Source organism: Aotus nancymaae, unplaced genomic scaffold (genome assembly GCF_030222135.1).
Source record: "Aotus nancymaae isolate 86718 unplaced genomic scaffold, 86718_ANA_hifiasm-v0.15.2.pri h1tg000036l, whole genome shotgun sequence".
Lineage (NCBI taxonomy): Eukaryota > Metazoa > Chordata > Mammalia > Primates > Aotidae > Aotus > Aotus nancymaae.
In genome coordinates, this window is record NW_026988450.1 from 20,948,548 (window position 1) to 20,968,782 (window position 20,235).

Below are 20,235 nucleotides of genomic sequence, written 5' to 3' on the forward strand. Positions count from 1 at the left end.
ACATGCTGTTTTGGTGACTATGGCCTTACAGTATGGTTTGAAATCAGGTAGTGTGATGCCTCCAGACTTGTTCTTTTTGCTCAGTCTTGCTTTGGCTATGCGGGTTCTTTTTTGGTTCCATATGAATTTTAGATTTTTTTTTTTTTCCAATTCTGTGAAGAATGATGGTGGTATTTTGATGGGGATTGTGTTGAATTTGTACATTGCTTTTGGCAGTATAGTCATTTTCACAATATTGATTCCACCCATCCGTGAGCTTGGGATGTGTTTTCATTTATTTGTGTCAGCTGATAAATATTTTTGATGTAAAAACTAACCTGATTAGTGTGGTGGGCAAGGGGAGGAGGATGGTAAAGGTGAAGAGCAGTACAAGATAAATCCTGAAGCCTCTATCTTAGAAGAATCAGTAAAGTCTTAAGTACTGAGAAAAGTGGATGTTCTGAGATCAGAAAACAGGTACAGATTGTGGGGAAGAGAGGAGTTTGGTTTTAAAATAACTGAGTTTGAAATACCATTTTGAATCCCTCAAATAGGTCATGAGGTATAATCAGTCAGGCCTAAAACTTACTTAATTTAGGTATGGGTCATCTTTTGGAATTGAGAATATGGGAAATTGAGAATATGGGATCCCTAAGCCACCTTAGGAGATAATGCTAATTTTTAAAAATGTAAACTTTACTTTTTTAAGAAAATGGTAATCATATGATTCAAATAAACAATTTAATAAGAGTGAATTCTTTTCTCATTTCTCAAGTGACTTATTTTCTCCTCCCAGAGTAAGCAGTTATTGGATTTCTTTTGTATCCTTCCTGATGTACTCTTTACATATACCCCCACATATGTATGCATAAATCTGCTGTCCCTCCTATTTATTTATTTATTTTTTTGAGACAGGGTTTCACTCAGTTGCACAGGGTGGAGTGCAATAGTGCAATCTTGGCTCACTGCAGCCTCTGCCTCCCGGGTTCAAGTGATCATCCTACCTCAGCCTCCTAAATAGCTAGGATTACAGGCATGTGTCAGCATGCTTAACTAATTAAAAATTTTTATTTTGGTAGATACAGGTTTCATTATATTGCCCAGGCTGCTCTTGAACTCTTGGGCTCAAACAGTCTTCCCATCTCAGCCTCCAAAGTGCTGGGATCTTTCCATCCTTTTTTATAACATATATACACAGGCCCTTCACCTTCCCTGGCTAAGGGACATTTACTTACCTTAGAGTGGCTCCCTCAGTCTTAATCACATCTCCATCTTTCAGATAAACATACTGTTGCTCTCCATTTCCTATAATTTCTTCTCTCTGAGGATTCCTTGGGAGTTTTTTAATGCAATAGGTAGTGTCTAGTCATAAAACATGTAAAATATATTAATTCACACTTTAAATGATAATTCAGCCTATTAATAGATCAACTTTCATAGAGCTAACACTTGTGAATGACTGTATAAAATATTAACACTAAGAGACAATAGAAAATGGGATGAAGTACAACAGGTTATCTCTGAGATGTAACTATTTCATATCTTTCAACCAAAGAGCTCTTCATTCTTCCATGCCCCTCTAGGTCTACATGAAAGCCTCTATTTTTTTGAGTCACTCCTAGTTTATACAAAAAATCTGAAAGTAGTTCTTCATAATCTCAGCTAGCTTTGGCAACCTGACAGGTATTGAAGAGACAGTAATACAGAACCTGGAAACTTTTCTCTATCTAGGTGCCTAACATATAGCAAAGGTATCATGACAGTAATTAATAACAAAAGGATGATTATCATGAGGCCCTTGCTATGAGTACTGAAATGGAGGCCAAACCAGTGGCTAAGATATTAAACCTTTAAAATAAGCTTAATCTATAACACCCCTCACTGACACAAAGAAAATAAGTTAACAATTGAGTGCCAATTATCTAGCCAGTTTACTAGGTATACCGAATACAACCACTGTGATATCAAAGTTCTTAAAAGCTGTCACGGTCGGGAAACTAAAACTTACAAACACAAAACAAAGAACTATACTTGGTACCATTTAATGAATATTAATAAAGGCAGCAGGAGTTCAGAGAAAGGAAAGTTAGAAAGGATTTATAAATATGATAGAAGTTGAGGTGTGACTTACAGGATGAACAGGATGGGTAAAGGTACAAAGAAGGACTTGTAGGTAAGGGGAACGGCATTAGAAAAGATATTAAAATGAGAATGAGCATGACATGTGTGACAATATAATGCTACCAACTTTTCTACTGCAAAATACTGGCTGGGAAGAGTGGAGATAAAGTTGGATAGGTAAGACGAGCTCAGATCAGAAAGGGTCTTAAATTGCCTTTTACAGAATAGAAGAATTTAAACTTTACCATATGTAATCACTGCATACTCTTTAGTAAGATAATGAAATAGTGTTAATTGATGATCAGTGTGGTGGCTGTGGGTAGGGAGACTAAAAGGAGATCAGAGAGACCAGAAAGGGAATGACTGCAATATCCCAGTTGGAAAGTAATGAATATTAGGGTTAAGATGGTAGCACTGGAAGTATGAGGGGAGAAAGAGATATTTCAAAGAAAAATTGACAAGGCATAGAAATGTGCTAGTCTGGGGGATAAAGGAGACGGAAACACTGAAATAAAAAGAAAAGAAACAACAACAAATACATCTCCCTTCTCCAACCCCAAACTCTATTATTTTATATGTTAGAGGCCAAAGGAAAATAATGATATGCTTTTTTGTGAATTGACATTATAGAACAAGATTAACATATTGAGGTTTTTTTTGTTTTGTTTTTAATCTGTATAATTTTATCTTTCAATGTTTTCAAAATTATGTGTAAATATAAATGAAAACACATATCCTATTCACAATAGCCATCTATAGGCAGGATGAAGAATGGTATGGTGAAAGCAATCATGTAATATTATTATTTTTAATAGTAGCTTTATCAAAATTGTAATTCATATTCCAAAGTGTATTACTCAGAAGTTTTTTAAGTGTATTTAAATAATTGTACAACTATCACTAGTATCATTTTCAAAGCACCCAAAAGAAACTCTGTACCTAATGATAATCACTTCCGATTCCTTCCTTCCTAGCTTCTGGCAATCACTTATTTTCTGTCTCTATCACATAATTGTTTTAACAGGAACAAACTCAATCATTTATTAAGGTTTGAATAATTGCAACATCACTGGTACTGGGAATTATTTAAGCTGAATATAAATGTGTGATATCGTTTATGTATAAAAATGTTTAATAAAAATATTCGAATTGAATAGGATAGAAGCAAACATTTGACTCCTAGGACTTAGATGTGAAATATGTGGCAAAGATCCACATTCAGTTTCAAAATAATTTTAAATTATCAGAAAACAAAATAAAATATATTTTAAAAGATTTACTTAAAAACAAACCAAAACAGGCAGTGTGTGGTGGCTCATGCCTGCAATCTCAGCACTTTGGGAGGCTGAGGTGGGTCGGTCATTTGAGGCCAGCAGTTCAAGACCAGCCTGGTCAATATGGTGAAACCCCATCTCTACTAAAAATACAAAAATTAGCTGGGCAGTAGTGGCGCGAACCTGTAATCCCAGCTACTCCAGAGGCTGAGGCAGGAGAATCGCTTGAGCCCAGGAGGCAGAGATTGTGGTGAGCTGAGATGGCGCCATTGAACTTTCGTCTGAGTAACAGAGTGAGACCCTGTCTCAAAACAAAAACAAAAACACAAACCAAAACAAAATACTAGAGCAACCTGGGTCTACATAGTTCTTATATGTAGTAAAATTCTGGTTCTAAGTCACTAGGAGTTCCAAATTATACCCTGATTGTGTTTAATAATTTTGTAAGCAGGCCATTTTGAGGTTACTATACATTTCCATAGAAACCTTATAAATGGCATTTATATTTTAGGTGTGGCCTCCAAAAATACAGGTTTAGTAATGTGAAGTAGTTGAAAAATTTCTACCATACCAATTATTAGACAAAATAGGAAAACAACATGGACCAAAGTAAACACTAGTAAAAAAAAAAACAGAACAAGAAAACACAATCCCTAACATTCTCATCCTAACAAGAATGTTAGGATCCTAACAAGAATGTTAGGGATTAAGGATTTAGAGAATGAAGAACATGGAACTTCTGGGGGAAAGATTCTAGAAAGTATTTCTGTATTTCAATGCTGAGCAACTTAAGGTGTGTATGCAGCCTGTCTAGTTTTCACTAAGGAAAGACAACAAGCCACTTTTCAAATATAATATTAAAATTTTAGTGGGCATAAAAAGCAGTGTCAAATTTCTGCTTGACTTTCTTTAAATCAATTAAATAGGTTAATCTATTATATAAATATTCATTATTTTGTATAGAATCTAAAACTATTTTAATTTCCAATTTAAATAAAGTTGGTCAAATGTCCATTAACAGGTGAATGCATAATCAAATTGTGGCATAGTCATACAATGAACTACTACTTGGCAATAAAAAGGAACCCCAAACTCTTGATAACAGGAAACCTGGGTGAACCTCAAAAACATGATGCTGTGTGAAAGAAGCCAGACAGAGAGTGACTTTTTAAGCTTCCATTATGTGAAGTTTTACAATAGGCAGAATTAATGTCTAGTGACAGAAAGTAGATGAGTGGTTGTTGGAGGCTTGGGACAGGAGGAAATCACTGCAAAGCAGCATGAGGGGGCCTCTTTTTGGAATGGAGGAAGTGTTCCATATCTTAACTGGAGTGGTCACATAGGTACCGACATTTGTTAAAATTCACCAAACTGTTCACTTAAAATGGGCACATTTTATGTCTGTAAATTAAAGCTCACTGAAATTGATTTATGAAAGAAAAAAAGTGGGCCATAAACATTTTAATTTTTCAAACTGAAAAATCTGAAGAGTTGATTGAGCTGACAATGCTTAGTAAGTAACCACAGAATATATATATATATACATATATATTTTTTCCAGACAGAGTTTCACTATGTAGCTCAGGCTGGTCTTGAACTGCTGAGCTCAAACTATCCTCCTGCCTCAGACTCCTGAGTAGCTGGGATTATAAGCATACAGCACCATCCCGGGCATAAACTAGGTTTTTAATTCACAAGATCTAATAGGTAGATTAAAAGAAGAGGTAAGACAAGAGTAAAAGAGTAAGACAACAGAAGGAAAAGCAAGAAAGTCAGACTGACAGATTATAAGTTCCTGTGGTACACAGTCCCCTTAGATTGGAAGAAAGGAAGTAAGAGGGTAAAGAAACTTGGTTGTCAGTTTTTTATAACTGGAAGCCTGGTGATATTGGGTGTGGTAGCTGAGACCATGCTGATGTCCCAATTGTAGTCGCAAGGCCTAAAAAAGCAGACCTTTACAAACGTTTAAAAATATTAGCTCAACGTAAATAAGCATGAGTATTCTTGACCTCTTTACTGTGCCCCTAATGGGCCAACCATACTCCCATTCCAGCATCTTTGCTCTTGTAATGCTGTCTGCTTGCTCTTTCTCTGTGTCCACCCTGGATATAAGAGCCCCTGCCCTTCTCTACTTTACTCTTTTCCCTTTCTCTTCTTGTACGTTTATTTTCCTGCATAGCACCCATCATCATTTGATCTACCTTTTTTTCACTTTGTGGCCCAGGCTGAAGTGCAGTGGCACAATCTTGGCTCACTGCATCCTCAGCTTCCCTGGCTCAAGCAATCTGTCCACCTTAGCCTCCTGAGTATCTGGGACTGCAGGTGCACGCCACCATACCCAACTAATTTTTGTACTTTTTTGTAGAGACAGGATCTTGCTCTGTTGCCCAGTCTGGTCTTGAACTCCTGAGCTCAAGCAATCTACCCACCTTGGCCTCCCAAAATGTCGAGATTACAGGTGTGAGCCACTGCACTTGGCCTGACCTATTATTTATTTACCATTACCTTCCCTATTTGAATGAAAGCTCCATGAGAACAGAGTCTGTTTTGTTCGCTGCTATATCCCTTGTGCCAAGAACACTGTCTGACGTATAACAGTCACCTAAATATTTGTTTACTGAATGAATGAATTAATGAATCTAGATGTGTGATGGTGGGATGAGGAAATAAAGAGATGGAAAATGTCAGTATTGAATAGGTTTCAGGGACATGAATTATCAATACAATGATATCTTGCTTGAATTTCAGCATATCTTTGTAACTGCCTTAAAGTTACAGAAGGCCTGAGATTATCTGTTAGAATGTGAGCAGTAACAGCACCTACCTCACAGTATCTACATAAAGTGTTTAGTGCAGTGCCTGGCACAGAGTAAATGCTCAACAGCTGTTAGTTATGATTAAGTCTGAACAGTAATTGTCACACAGACTAAAGTAAAATTGAGGATTTGAAACAGAAATCAGAACTTTCCTTTCCTCCTTTGTTAAAACTAGGGACAGTATTCAACAGTCTCATCAATTTCTAAAAGTACCAATTAAATCTGAGGTATTTAGTAAATGGTTTATAGACTACTTAGCTCTGTAACTGAAATAAATTATTCTCCAAACATGGCTTTCCTCAATGAGCTTAATGAATGTTTTCTGTTTACCGTTACTGATGCTTTTACAAATATCTCCTATGCCTCCAGAATGATCTTGGTGCCAGTGAGTCACTACAATTTCCTGGATTGCTGTGTTAAATTCAGTTAGAGCCTGCTTTAAACAGCTGATATATTCTGGAATTGCTGGTTCTCCAGTGTCAATGAGGATTCTCCTGAAAATGAAATGGAAGATAATCACACAACTGGAACACAGAGTTGACATTAGCATTATTTTGCACACAGATAATTTACATTAAATTTAAGAAACTGCAAAAAGAAATTATTTTCAACATGCTCAAAACAGCTATGTCATTTTAGCTTAACTACAGTAATCTCACCCTATAAATTTCCTGAAAAAAATTAGAGCTAAATATAAGTCTGAACAAGGAATAAGAGCAGTAATCTTGAACATTTACAAAGCAATTAAAATAAACATGGCACCATTTCAAGGACCTTACATATTTTAATAACTGCATTCCTCATAACAACTGTTTAAGATAGATATTTTATTATTACATTTAGAATTTACTTGCCCAGGTTACTCTGCAGGTAAATGGCAGAAACAGCTTTCAAACCCAGGTATTCTGATGCTCAGAATATGTGCTCTTATCTAACTGCCTGTGAGATCTATCTCAATATATTTCAAAAGTTTTATACATATGAAAGATTTTGATTCAATGGCACCCCTAAAGAAACTAGTCTTTGACACTAGTACCCTTACACATGAAAATGAAGGCGTTAGTGAAGCACAGGGAAACGTCTGAACTGCTTACTTTCTTTACTTAGACAACCCCATTAGCTGTATTTTTTTGCTTATGGTTCTGAATCTTATTTATACTTTGCCCCTCCTCGTGATTTTATGAGGTGGCCTTTCTCTATGAAGTTTTGCTGAATTAAAGACATAGGGGTGACATTTTCCTCAAGATCCAATTCTTTTTTTTTTTTTTTTTTTGAGACAGGGTCTTGCTCTGTCACGTAGGCTGGAGTGCAGTGGTGTGATCTCAGCTCACTACAGCCTCGACCTCCTGGACTTAAGAGATTCTCCCACATTCCCCTCCTGAGTATCTGGAACTACAGATATGCACCACTATGCCTGGCTAATTTTTGTATTTTTTATAGAGACGGTGTTTTGTCATATTGCCCAGGCTGGTCTGTTAACTCCTGGGCTCAAACAATCTTCCCACCTCAGCCTCCCAAAGTGCTGGGATTACAGTCACTGAGCCACCATGCCCAACTCAAGATCCAATTCACAAACTTCTTCACTCATGCTGTTCCATAGTAACCACCCCACTAATTCAGGCTGGCTGACAGATTAGTCTTGATGAAAAGTCTGAGTTATTCATTCATTGATCAATAAGTGTTTATGGATTACCTAATATGTGCCACAACTTTGTTTCTTGCAGTAAGCAGGACAAAACAACCTTGCTTACATTCTACTTTGGTGAGAAGGAGAATTGCATATGACTGAAAATAAACAATATAAGTAACGGACAATAGAAAGCATTTTGCAAAGCATTACAATTAAACAGCGAGTAACTGGATGGCTATTTTTTTTTTGGTTGGTTTGTTTCATTAACTCTACTCCCTGTGATCCATAGCCAACAAAAACAAACTGGCTTCTCATAAGGGAGGAGAGTAATGGCCTAATAGCCCATTGGCTTCTGTCTGCACCCTATGTTCTGTAGCATAGTAGATGTCCTTCAGAAACACAGTGTTGAACTGTCCTATCTGGAGACAGGAGACCAGATGGTTTTACTGAACCAAGGGGGCATTTATTATAGGGTTCTGTTGGCAGTAAAAATGTAAGGAAGAAATAAATGGCTTAAAGAACATTAAGCCATTTTTTAAACAACTAGATGTGGAAGGAGGGAAACAGTTGGCGATTCTGAGGTGGGATGACTGGTGTGCCATTAATCAAGATGGTAAACCCTGGAGGGAGCAAATCTGAGATGAGTTTGACTTGGGTCACAGTGAATTCCGATGCCATTCCTAGCCATCTTACCTTGCTTTTTTTACAATAGCAATTATTACCATGTAACATGTATTTACATATTTGTTTATTACCTACACACCCAACACCACCCTACAAATTTGAGTCCCTTCAGGGCAGAAAGCTTGTCTATTTGGTTCAAGGAATTTACAGATTTATTTCCATATCTATAATATATCATACTGCACTCAGCACTGTGCACATTTAGTGATGCTAAATTAAAAATATATAAGACTATAATACTATGATACCTCCAATAATACTCTTTAGCCCACCCATCCTAGATTTTGGTTGCCTCCATGCATTTGGAGTTATTTACCACAAATTCTCACTGGCCCTCAACTAGTGTCACTGGGACTATTTTTGTGGTCTTCTGGTCCTTGAAAAGAATCCTTACATGCTTCAGGTAAGACTTCGCAATTTTTTTCAAACCATCAAGTCCCCACCACTTTTAAAATTATTTCTTAATCCTTGCCTTCCCCTCTTCCTAAGAAACTCTGTCTTGAAATATCTCCTAATCTAAAAATGAATGTAAAAATCTGTAATTTAAAGACCAGATCACATTACACTGATCAAAAGTCATGACAAAATTAACAGGGTTGATAGACGAATTTGATAAAATCTAGTAGCAAAGAAAACAGATCTTTTAGAATGCCTGTGCTAGTTGTTTGCAGGTGAAAGTGTGAGTAACCACATGCCTGTGGCAGGAGAACATGTTTCTGGGCCTCTAGTTTTAGGTTTCCTAATGGTCCTGTCTTGGTTTAACAAAATTGGAATTGACAAAAGGACTCTTACAGAAAACAGAAAAAAGTCCTGAAATAAATACAATCTATTCAGAACAAAGGAGGGGTGTCTAGATGCTATAAAACCTAAAAAAGGAGTCTGCACCAAGCATTGAGGGGGAAAAAGAAGTCACACTGATAACATATTACATTGATATAGTAATTTATACCATTTGGAGCGTTCATATTTATTATTTCTTTTGATCCGCATATCAACTCTAGGGAGGTATTATTACTTTATTAATTATTTTATTTTATAGAAAACTAGTCTTCAGAAAGGCTAAGTGATTTGCTCCAGCTCATATAACCAACAAGAGGCAGTGCTGGGAAGTACTAGATGTTCAGATACAAGGTCCAGTGACTTCTCCATCCAAAACACTGCCTCTCTAGCAGAAGGGGATTCCTTACATTAAGTGCCTAGAATCATTCTTTATGTGGCAAAAATAAAACTTCAGCTATACATTTGAAAAAATTGTTATCAGTTTTGAAATTGAAAAAAAAGGTTATCTCCCTTAGCAGTTACTCTATCCATGATGTCTGTGAATAGTTACTACAGATGATTAGATAGTATTATCTCTACATGGGCTTGTCAACTTTGTTCTTCATGGTCACAAACAATAATATCCCTATCTCAGGAGGTCATTATGCAAATATAAATTATGCTAATGAAGGGCTCAAGAGAAGAGTATAAATGAATGTATATAGGTCTATGAATGATTTATTCACTAGAGCAAAGTGCCTGGCACATAGTAGGCGCACAATAACTGTTTGCTACATGAATGGAGAAAACAATTTTCAATTGATGGAAAATTAGTAGAATCAAATTCCTTGTTATAGGTATTTTATGTCAATATTAAGATAGCTATTAACTGGTCTCTGCTGTCAATCTTACAAAATCATTAGATATTTTCTGAGCACCTACTATGAGACCCAGTGTTGTCTAGATGTTAAGAGGAAAGCAGAAGTGATAAAAATAACAGCTAACACAGTCTGTTTTCCATGTGCCAGAACTTAAGTGCTTTTCATGTTTTGTTTTTTCACTTAAATTTCACTGAATCCTCATAACATCCCAATGAGGTAGGTACTATACAACCTTCACTGGGTTGTATCAGGAATCTGATACTTAGAATTGTCTTGTCCAAAGTCATATGGCCAGTAAATGGCACCAGGATTCTAATCTAGGTAACCAGAGTCCAGAGTTTATTCTACCTGACTGTCTTTTTCTATTACAAGCCACATTGCCCACAAAGTATGTATAATTTTGATAGGAAAGGTTAAAATTGCAGCTTTTAGAGGTTCTTGAGCAGAGGAGCAAAGTAGAAATTCTGGACAATTTGGCTATCATTTGTTGATTCTAAAGCTTATTAAGTATCTATGTGCTAAGTATCACAGCTAGCTCTAGTAGTGCTTTAGTGAAATTCATTTGGCATCTGTGGGCTGATGAGATGAGGAAGGAAGACCAGCTAAAAACTACAGTTATCTAACAGTCCTGGAATCATAATAGTGAAAATTAAGAGGAAATGTAGAGAATGTTCATTCATTCAGCAACTATTTACTATTCTATCTGTACTGTGTACAAGGCTCTGTGCTAGGTGCTGGTAAATGAATATACTTTAACTGAACTGATGTTATAGTGGAGTATGAAGGTGTGGAAAGCTTCTTGCACAAAAAAATCATTTCATTATCATTGAGATAAGGACCATGAAAAGTATGGAGTGCCCCTAATACAGTCTGATGGGTCAGGGAAGACTTCTATGAGGAAACGGTATTTCAATTGTGCTCTAAAGGATGAATGAGATTAGCTGGGTAAAGAAGGGAGGGATGAGTAGAAGAAAGAGGAAAGCATGTACGAAGTCCCTGAGACAGGAATCATCAACCTCATCTGAGGTACTGTAAGGCCAGCATGGCTGGAATGGGAGAGGTTTGAGAGGAATCTGATAAGACTAATGGAGGCCAGAAGACGTAAGGCCTTCCAATTTTCATTCTTAAAATACCACTTAGGCTACATAGGTGAGATTGGATTGAACAGAGACAGTAGTCACAGAGAAGCCAGTTAGGAGCCTTATATTATAGTAGCCAAAGCAAAGTTGTGTTGGCTTGGACTGAGTGGTAGCAGGGGACATGAAGAGAGCTTCATAATGGCTTGGCTATGTAGTAGGAAGCAAATAAATGTCAGGAAAGGTATTTAGGCATTTCCTTTGGACAACTGCAGGAATGGTTTTGTTTACCAAGATATGGACAACTGGAAGAGGACCTGGCAGTTTCCTGGGAAAGGTTATGAGTTCAGTATGGAAAGCACTGAGTTCCAGGCAGCAGTGAGTCATACAAATGATTTAACAGTTGGCTACTTGAGTCTGAAGATCAAGTTTGGAATTTGAACTAGAGCTATATATATTTAGTAATTAATAATAAACAGATAATAAAGGTAAAGCCAAAGAAGTACACGAGATCACCCAGGTAGAGAATACAGTAGAACATGAGAGATGAGGATTACATCTTGAGTAACTAAAATAATTATAAAGATTTGGTAAAGGTGACTCAATCAAGGTGAAAGAGAAAGAGCAGCTCAAGAGGTAAGAGGAAACCTGAAGAATGTGGTGTTGGCAAATGAAGGAGGGAGTGGTCAATGGTGTCAAAATACTTACTTCAACGAAGATGAGAACAGAAAAATACCATTGGGTTTAGTGATATAAAAGCCACTTGTGATCTTAGAACTGTTTTGTGAAGTGGAACAGGTGGATACCAATCTGAGAACATCTGACATGGGACTGATCAATAGTAATCTCTAGCCACCTTTTACTTTATACAGTATCATCATCTACACTTATTTCTAGCTCAACTATGTAGACTCTCTAGTTCAACTATATGGAGAAATAATTTACATAGTGCAAGTAATTCCACTGGCCATTCCACTCCATTAATTTATGTGAGTAACAGCGTTAAGTAATTTAAGACAAGAGACTATAAATCTGCTTTTCCCTCAGTTAGTCTTTAAGTCTTTTTTAACACTAGCACTTTGCTATGTTGAGTGTGATTCTAGTGTTTAAAGATACAGTATGTATTTTTCATACAACATGGCCCCTAAACACAAGTCAATTTCTTCATCTGGTTTTCAAACAGAACCAGCCATCTGTTTCGACGCTGGAAAAAAGGCAGGTTGTGCTGAACTTACTGAGACAATACACTTATCTACAACATAGTGTTCTTCTAAGAGACTTTCCAGGGTAATTCTGATTATTTGCATCTTTTGTCTGAGGTATTAACTTTGGAACTAGTTTAAGATGACACACTGAAGAGAGACCATCTATGGATTTACTTGATTGAGGGACTTCCAGCCAAAACAGACTGTACCCTAGAAATCTGGCATTCTTCCTGCTTAATGCTCTGTATTCCTAGATTCTGGTGGCAGCCTAAACCTTTGGTACCTACTTGGCCCTGCCTTGTTTACTCTGAACTTAATCTTTTAGCTGCCTGCCTTGCAGGTCTGCTGCTTCTAAAATTCTTATTTACTGGTAAAACGCCAAACAGTAGACACTTGCCCAAGGAAAACTCAATGAACTATACTTACTAAATTGTTTTTAGTAATCAATTATATTTTAAAAGTTATTCATGTCTTGGCTGCACAATTAAACTCTATGCTGGAAAGAAAGTACATTATCTCAGTTATCCAGTAAAGACTATGCAAAAGTTGCTAAATGCCTAAGACTTACTATGCAGTAAACCAAATCTCCCATCCCTGCCTAATTCCACTAAAACCAGAATGCAGCTGAACAAGAGCAAAAGTATCTTCTTAGAAATGCAGGTATGTTACTCTGTCTGCAAATTAAACTCAAACAGGGTCACACACAATTGTAACAAAAAAAAACCCCAAAATTAGCTATGTCAGCTCCTAAGATTCCACAGGCTAGGGACTCTTTCTGGTTTTACAGAAAACCAATTTGGAAGCCTAAAGAATTCTGCCCTCTGCTGCTGAGTTGAGAAAATCGCCTCAACACAATCACTTTTGAGAAGGGAAATTATACTCTGGACAAAACACCAGTGAAAGTCAAGTGTGCAAAGTAAACACTTTCTTGGACCCTTGACTCCAGACATCCTAATTTTCTCAACAGTTTAAACACGCACACCCTGGCATTCAAACATCAAGCAGAGTAAGTCAAATATCAAAACAGGAAGTTTCTTTCTTTCTTTTTTTTTTTTTTTTTATCTCCACTAATCTCCCTAAACTAGAGAGCTATCACCCGGGGTGGTCGTATTTTAGCGAACTCCGAGATCCGAGTGTCTGCGTGCAGTCCCGGTAGGGCTGCCCGGCGCAGAGCTGCCAGGCTCGGGGCAGGACACGGCCCTCCCCGCTGCCCGCGCAGCCGCGATCAGTCACAGCCCGGGCTCCGCGGGCGGCCGCGTACGTTGGGAGGTTGGAGAGGGACGTTTACCTGGGGCCAGTCCCCACTAGGTAGGTGTTGGTGCCCTGCAGGGTCATGGGACCCGGGTTACAGCCCAACACACGTACGACTCGACTGGACAGCCGCTCGATGCGCTGCAGCACAGCAGCCATTCCCGCCTCAGTCGCCCGCCGGCGCGTCCGCTATCTGGATTCTCCAGCGCGAAACAAGACAACAGGCCGGTGACTGCGAGGAGAGTCCACGTGACGCCGGGAGGGAAGGGATTGGTCAGCGGCGGGCCCGGGTGTCATGTGACACCGCGGGCGAGTCTGGGCGGGGATCTGGCAGGAAGGCGGGGGCCGAACCAGAGATCACCTGACACCGCGCGGGCTGCTCGGGCGGTGGTGGGAAGGCTGGCGCGAGTCGGCGTGAGGCGAGGCCGGAGTCTGGCTGTGTCACAGGGGCTGGTGCCTCACGGGTTTGTGTCCTAGACAGGCGAGTGGATCCAAGTGGGTTAGAGACATTTTAATTTGGAAGAGTCTTGTGATGGTGCAAAGGGCAGACATTTTTGATAACAGTTAGTTATTCAATAATCCTAGGAAGGATTGCCAGTCAGATTTTTAGGCAGTAGCTGTGTGTGTGTGTGTGTGTGTGTGTGTGTGTGTATAGTAGTAGCAGCCTGTTCATCTTTTATAATAAATAGCGGTAACACATATTTACTTACTACTTCCTACTATGCCTAAGTGCTTTCTACAAACATCCCACTTAACTCATTTTATCCTCAAAACATTATTAAGAGGTGGACACTATTTTTGTTACAAATGAAAAACGGGGATTGGGCTGCTGCCCGGGTGACGAGTCTGCACGTGCAGCCTTACTCCTACCTGCCTCGCACTAACACTTGCCCCTCTCTGTGAGCCTCCCAGTGTTACCCACTTGTCCAGGGAGCTAGGCTGGGCAAGCTGTTTTATGCCCAAGATGGAAGGGACTTATTTTCTCTGTAACAAGTCGGTTTCTAATCCGCCAAGTTTTAACTTTCCAATATTAATTACCGTTTTTCATTAAAAAAGTTGAGTTATGAATTACCTAAAAGAAAATACACAGATCCTATCATCAGGTTCATCAAGTTATGACAATTGTATGTAATCACTGCCCCAAAGAAATGTAGAACATATCCACCGTAGCAGCCCACTCTTTTTAAAAAAACAAGTGAGAAACTGACACAGTGCTTGGCGGCTTTTGTTTTTTTTCAGATATTTCTTTCTTTTCTTTCTTTTTTTTTTTTAAAGACAGGGTTTCACCATGTTGGCCGGGCTGGTCTTGAACTCCTGACCTCAGTTGATCCGCCTGCCTCGGCCTCTCAAAGTGCTGAGATTACAGGCATGAGCCACCATGCCCAGCCTTTTTTCAGATATTTCTGATGAAAGAAACGGTCTGCTATTAACTTACATATTTTATGAATCAGCAGCGTAGTGTATCACATTGGCTAATGACACCTGCGTTATGTGTGAGAAATGTTTTTGCCTTGTTTGACACAGTTGTACTTTTAATGAAAAAGTATTCAAAAAATCATTGCTGAAATAATCATATAAATTATTCCTTTTGCAATGGGAAGTTAAGCAGTATACCCTTCAAGAAATACTTGAAGTATCCAACTAAATCTCCTACATCAGGCATTTTAATCTGTCAATATGTATTTACTGTAGCCATCAATTGATGGCTATTCAGGCAGGAAGCTATGCACATCTTCCCTTTTTAAGAACTCTGCTGGAAAGTCAGTGAATCCTGGAGAAGAGGATGTAACAGTAATTTCTGGACCATAGTGTTCCTCCTGAGAATCTGGGCACTCCTTTTTTCCTTTAGCTTAATTAATTTTCTTACTTAACTTAATTATTTACTTACAAGGTCTGGCTCTCACCTAGGCTGTAGTGCAGTGGCACTGTCATAGCTCACTGTAATCTTGAACTCTTGAACTCAAGAGATTCAGGTGATCCTCCTGCTTTGGTTTCCCAAAGTGCTAGGATCACAGGCCTGAAACACCATGCCTGGCTGAGATAAACTTTTTAACTTCCACATATGAAGGAGAATATATGATATTTGTCTTTCTGTGCCTGGATTATTTCACTTAGCATAATAAACTCTAGTTCTATTCATGTTGCTGCAAATGACATGATTTCATTATTTTTTATGGCCAAATAGTATTTTATTGAGTATATATATCTCATTTTCTTTATCCATTTGTTTGTTCATGGACTTTTAGGTTGATTTCATATCTTTCCTATTGCGAATAATGTTACAATAAACTTGCAGTTATCCCTTTGATATGCAAATAGTAGTGGGATTGCTAGATCATATGGTAGTTCTATTTGTGTGTGTGTGTGTGTGTGTGTGTGTGTTTTAGAAATCTCTGTACTATTTTCCATAGTGGTTGTACTAATTCACATTCCCACCAACTGTGTATGAGAGTTCCCTTTTCTCTACATCCTCTCCAGCATCTGTTATTTTCTTTTTAATAACAGCTCTTTTAACTGGGGTAAGATTAAGAATTATGGTTTTGATATGCATTTCCCTGATGATTAGTGATGTTGAGCATTTTTTCATATGTTTGTTGGCCATTTGTATGTCTTCTTTTGAGAATTGTCTGTTCATGTTCTTTACCCACTTTTTGATGGGATTATTTGTGTTTTCTCTTGTTGAGTTGAGTTCCTTGTATGTTCTGGATATTAGTCTCTTGTCAGATGAATAGTTTGCAAAGATTTTCTTCTGTTCAACAGATGTCTCTTCACTCTGTTGATTGTTCCCTTTGCTGTGCAGAAGCTTTTTCATTTAACATAGTCCAATTTGTCTGTTTTTATTTTAGTCGTATGTGCTTTGAGGTCTTGGCCATAAAATCTTTTCCTAAACCAATGTCCTTATATATTTTACCTGTATTTTCTTCTAGAAGTTTTACAGTTTAAGGTCTTATGTTTAGTCCTTCTTGAGTTGGCTTTTGTATATGATGAGAGACAGGGTCCAGTTTCATTAGCTTTTTTTCAAAAAAATTAAACTTTCACTTGCACTTTTTTGTTGTTGTTGTTTGAAGCCAGTGTTTGCGATAATTCGTTATTCAGTCTTATAAAATTCAGCACTTTTCTTCTTGATTTCATTTAATCAATTGCCAAGCTCCTGATTTGGCAGATGAAGAAATGGGCCAAATGATTTAAAAGTAAGGCGACTTGCATAGGGTCATACAAGGAGATGCTAGAAGAAGAATACAAATAGAAGGTAGATAGTGACTATGTTTTAGATGAGATAAAATTGAGGTAATTGTGGTATATCTAGGTAAAGAAACCTATAGATAGTTAGATATATTTTTTGGTTGGACGTGGAGGCTCATACCTGTAATCCCAGCACTTTGGTAGGCTGATGCAGGAGGATCACTTGAGGTCAGAAGTTTGAGACTAGCCTGGCCAACATGGTGAAACCCTGTCTCTACTAAAAATACAAAAATTAGCTGGGTGTGGTGGTGGGTGCCTGTAATCCCGCTACTTGGCAGGCTGGGAGTAGGAGAATCCTACCTGGCAGGCAGGTAGGAGAATCACTTGAACCTAGGAGGTAGAGGTTGCAGTGAGCCGAGACTGTGGCACTGCACTCTAGCATGGGTAACAGAGTGAGACTCTGTCTCAAAAAAACAAGAAAAAAGAAAAAAGGATTTTTTTTTTTTAGCTCAGAAGAGAGATCTAGGAGAGAGCTACAGATACAAAATTAAGTCTTTGTGAATATATTTAGAAATGTGATTGAAGTTTAAGTTCCTCTCCAAGAAATAAGATCAAAGATTTTTATATTCTGTTCAGTTACATTTACAATAATTTATTATCTATTTACAACATGCAAAGTATTGTTGTAGACATATTGAGGGCATGTTAAAAATGAGTAAGATAATCTTTGCTTTCTAGAGGGTCATAACCATGAAGGAGATACTTTTAAAGTATATGTGGAGCCAGGCATGGTGGCTCATGCCTGTAATCCTAGCACTGTTGTGAGGCTGAGACTGGAGGAGTGCTTGAGCCTAGGAGTTTGAGGTTATAGAGTGCTATGATTGTGCCACTGCATTCCAGCCTGAGTGGTGGAGCAAGATCTTGTCTCTTAAAAAAAGCATATATGGGTAAATACTAGAAGAAAAGTACAGCTATAGTGATGAGATTGCCAGGAGAAAGGGGAGAATTATATTTACTGGGAAGATCTGGGAATGCCTAAAGATCGTGGGTTTTGAGCTGATTCTTAAAGGACTGACAGAATTTCATCAGATAGATGGCAGTTATTCTAGACAGTAAGTAACCTTGAGCAAAGGCTTGGAAATAGAAGAAAATAGTGCTTATTTTGGGAATACAGAATAAGCTCTTGGGGAATAAGATTTGAGAAAGTATAAGGTTGAAAAGTAGGTAGGGCTAAGTTAATCATACTTCATTAGAGTATTTCAAATTTAAGAACTTTCTTTTCAAACATGATAGGCTATCCATTTGGATATGCTGTGAGGCAAATTGTATTTTCTTGACTTTTGAGAAATACAGTGAAAGCTTGGAACCTAGTCAGCCTATAAAAGGACCTATGCTATTTCTTCCCCTCAATGAGATAGTTATAAAAGGGTGTACTGTATTCACAATGACACAGACTGTTATCACTAGATTAGAAAATGCCACATGTGACTAACAGGTGATTTCAGTTTCATTTTAGTATTCGATCTTAAAGGTTTACACATTCTTTAATTATACTTGTTTTTAGTGAAAAAGAAGTACAATGTTCCTAGACGAAGATTTTTCCAGAAGGGACTTTGAGTCAAAGAAGGCTTTTCATATTTGACAAGTAAGTCTGTATTTTATATGTGTTAAATTTGGTTGACAAGTGAAAGTTTGCTTGTTTTAATTTCTTTAAATATCTGGTTTATCTCAGATAGTTGTACAGTGGGCAAAAGTTAGGTATTTTGTATGGCAGCCAGGTAGCCACATAGCTAGGGTTGATCTTTGGAATTGAATTGAAACTGTCTGTGTTAAGCCATTCTTGCATTGCTATAAATAAATACTTGAGACTAGGTAATTTATAAGAAAAGAGGGCCAGGTGAGGTGGCTCATGCCTGTAATCCCAGCACTTTGGGAGGCCTAGAAGAGTGGATTACTTGAGATCAGGAGTTCGAAACCAGCCCGCCCAACATAGTGAAACCTCATCTCTACTAAAAATATACAAAAATTAGCCAGGCCTTGTGGCGAGTGCCTGTAGTTCCAGCTACTTGGGAGGCTGAGGCAGGAGAATCGCTTGAACCCCGGAGGTAGAGGTTGCAGTCAGCTGAGATGAGATCATGCCACTGCATTCCAAACTGGGTGACAGTGAGACTCTGTCTCAAAAAAAAAAAAAAAGAGGTTTAATTGACTTGTAGTTCTTCATGGTTCAGGAAGCATAGCACCAGCATCTGCTTCTGACAAGGCCTCAGTTATCTTCCAATTATGACAGAAGATGAAGAGGGAGGAAGGTATCTCACATATTGAGAGCAGGAGCTATAGAGAGAGGTGCGGAGGAGGTGCCACACTTAACAACAACAAGTTTTCATGAGAACTGACTCACTATTGAACAGCACCAAGACATCAGGGATGACCTAGACACCTCCCACTTGGCCCCACCTCCAACATTGGGGATTACAATTCAACATGAGGTTTGGCGGGGACAAACTATATTCATTCTGCCCCTGGCCTCCCAAATTTCATGTCCTTCTCACATTGCAAAATACAATCGTGCCTCCCCAATAATCCCTCAAAGTTTTAACTCATTGCAACATTAATTCAGAAGTCCCAAGTCCCAGGTCTCATTTGGAAATGAGTTCCTTTTACCTACGAACCTCTAAAATCAAAACAAGTTATTTACTTCCAAGATAGTATTGGGTAAACATTTCCATTCCAAAATGGAGAAATTGGCCAAAAGAAAGGGGCTACAGGCCCTACACAAGTTTGAAACTCAGCAGGACGGTCATTAAATCTTAAAGCTGAAAAATAATCTTTGATTCCACACCCCATATCCCATGCACACTAGTGCAGGTGGTGGGCTCCCAGGGCCTTGAGCAGCTTCGTCCCTGTGGCGTTGCAGAATTCACTTCCATGGCAGCTTTCACAGGTTGTTGAGTGACTGTGGCTTTTCCAGGTGCAGGGTGTAAGCTGTTGGTAGCTCTGTCATTCTGGGGTTTGGAGGACAGTAGCCCCTTCTTACAGCTCCTCTAGGGCAACACCCTGTAGGAATTCTGTGTGAGGCCTCCAACCTCACATTTTCCCTTCATATTGCCCCAGTAGCAGTTCTCTGTGAGGGCTCTGTCCCTGTAGCAGGCTTCTGCTTGGGTACCCAGGCTTTTCCATACATCCTCTGAAATCTAGGGGGAGGTGGCCAAGCCTCTTTCACTTTTACACTCTGCCTACCTACAGGCTTCCACATGGAAGCCACCAAGGTTTATGGCTTATGCCCTCCTGTGCAGTGGCCCAAGCTGTACCTTGACGCCTTTGAACCATAGCTGGAGCCAGAGTGGCAAGGATGCATGGAGCAGTGTCCTGGGGTGGC

The 20,235-nt window shown here is 38.6% G+C and overlaps 2 protein-coding genes across 7 annotated transcripts in view; one reads left to right on the forward strand and one right to left on the reverse strand.

Annotated features, from left to right (window-relative positions):
* LACTB2 (lactamase beta 2) overlaps positions 1–13,906 on the reverse strand; it is a 45,183-nt gene extending 31,277 nt beyond the window's left edge. For all 3 annotated transcript variants that reach the window (XM_012463643.3, XM_064384270.1, XM_012463642.3), the window contains exons 1-3: positions 13,714–13,906; positions 6,521–6,684; positions 1,215–1,341 (exon numbers count right to left, since the gene is read on the reverse strand). In XM_012463643.3, coding sequence (XP_012319066.2) covers positions 1,215–1,341; positions 6,521–6,684; positions 13,714–13,835 — 413 coding nt within the window. In that variant the 5' untranslated portion in view covers positions 13,836–13,906. The remainder of the gene's footprint in view (positions 1–1,214; positions 1,342–6,520; positions 6,685–13,713) is intronic.
* A 155-nt stretch (positions 13,907–14,061) lies between these two features.
* The window catches only part of XKR9 (XK related 9), a 54,054-nt gene continuing 47,880 nt past the window's right edge, over positions 14,062–20,235 (forward strand). For 3 of the 4 annotated variants that reach the window (XM_012463636.2, XM_012463637.2, XM_012463638.2), the window contains exon 1: positions 18,383–18,504. The gene's annotated coding sequence lies outside the window, so the exon portion shown is untranslated. Of the gene's footprint in view, positions 14,141–18,382; positions 18,505–20,235 lie in introns of those variants that run through there. The other variant, XM_021671854.2, reaches the window with a different exon arrangement.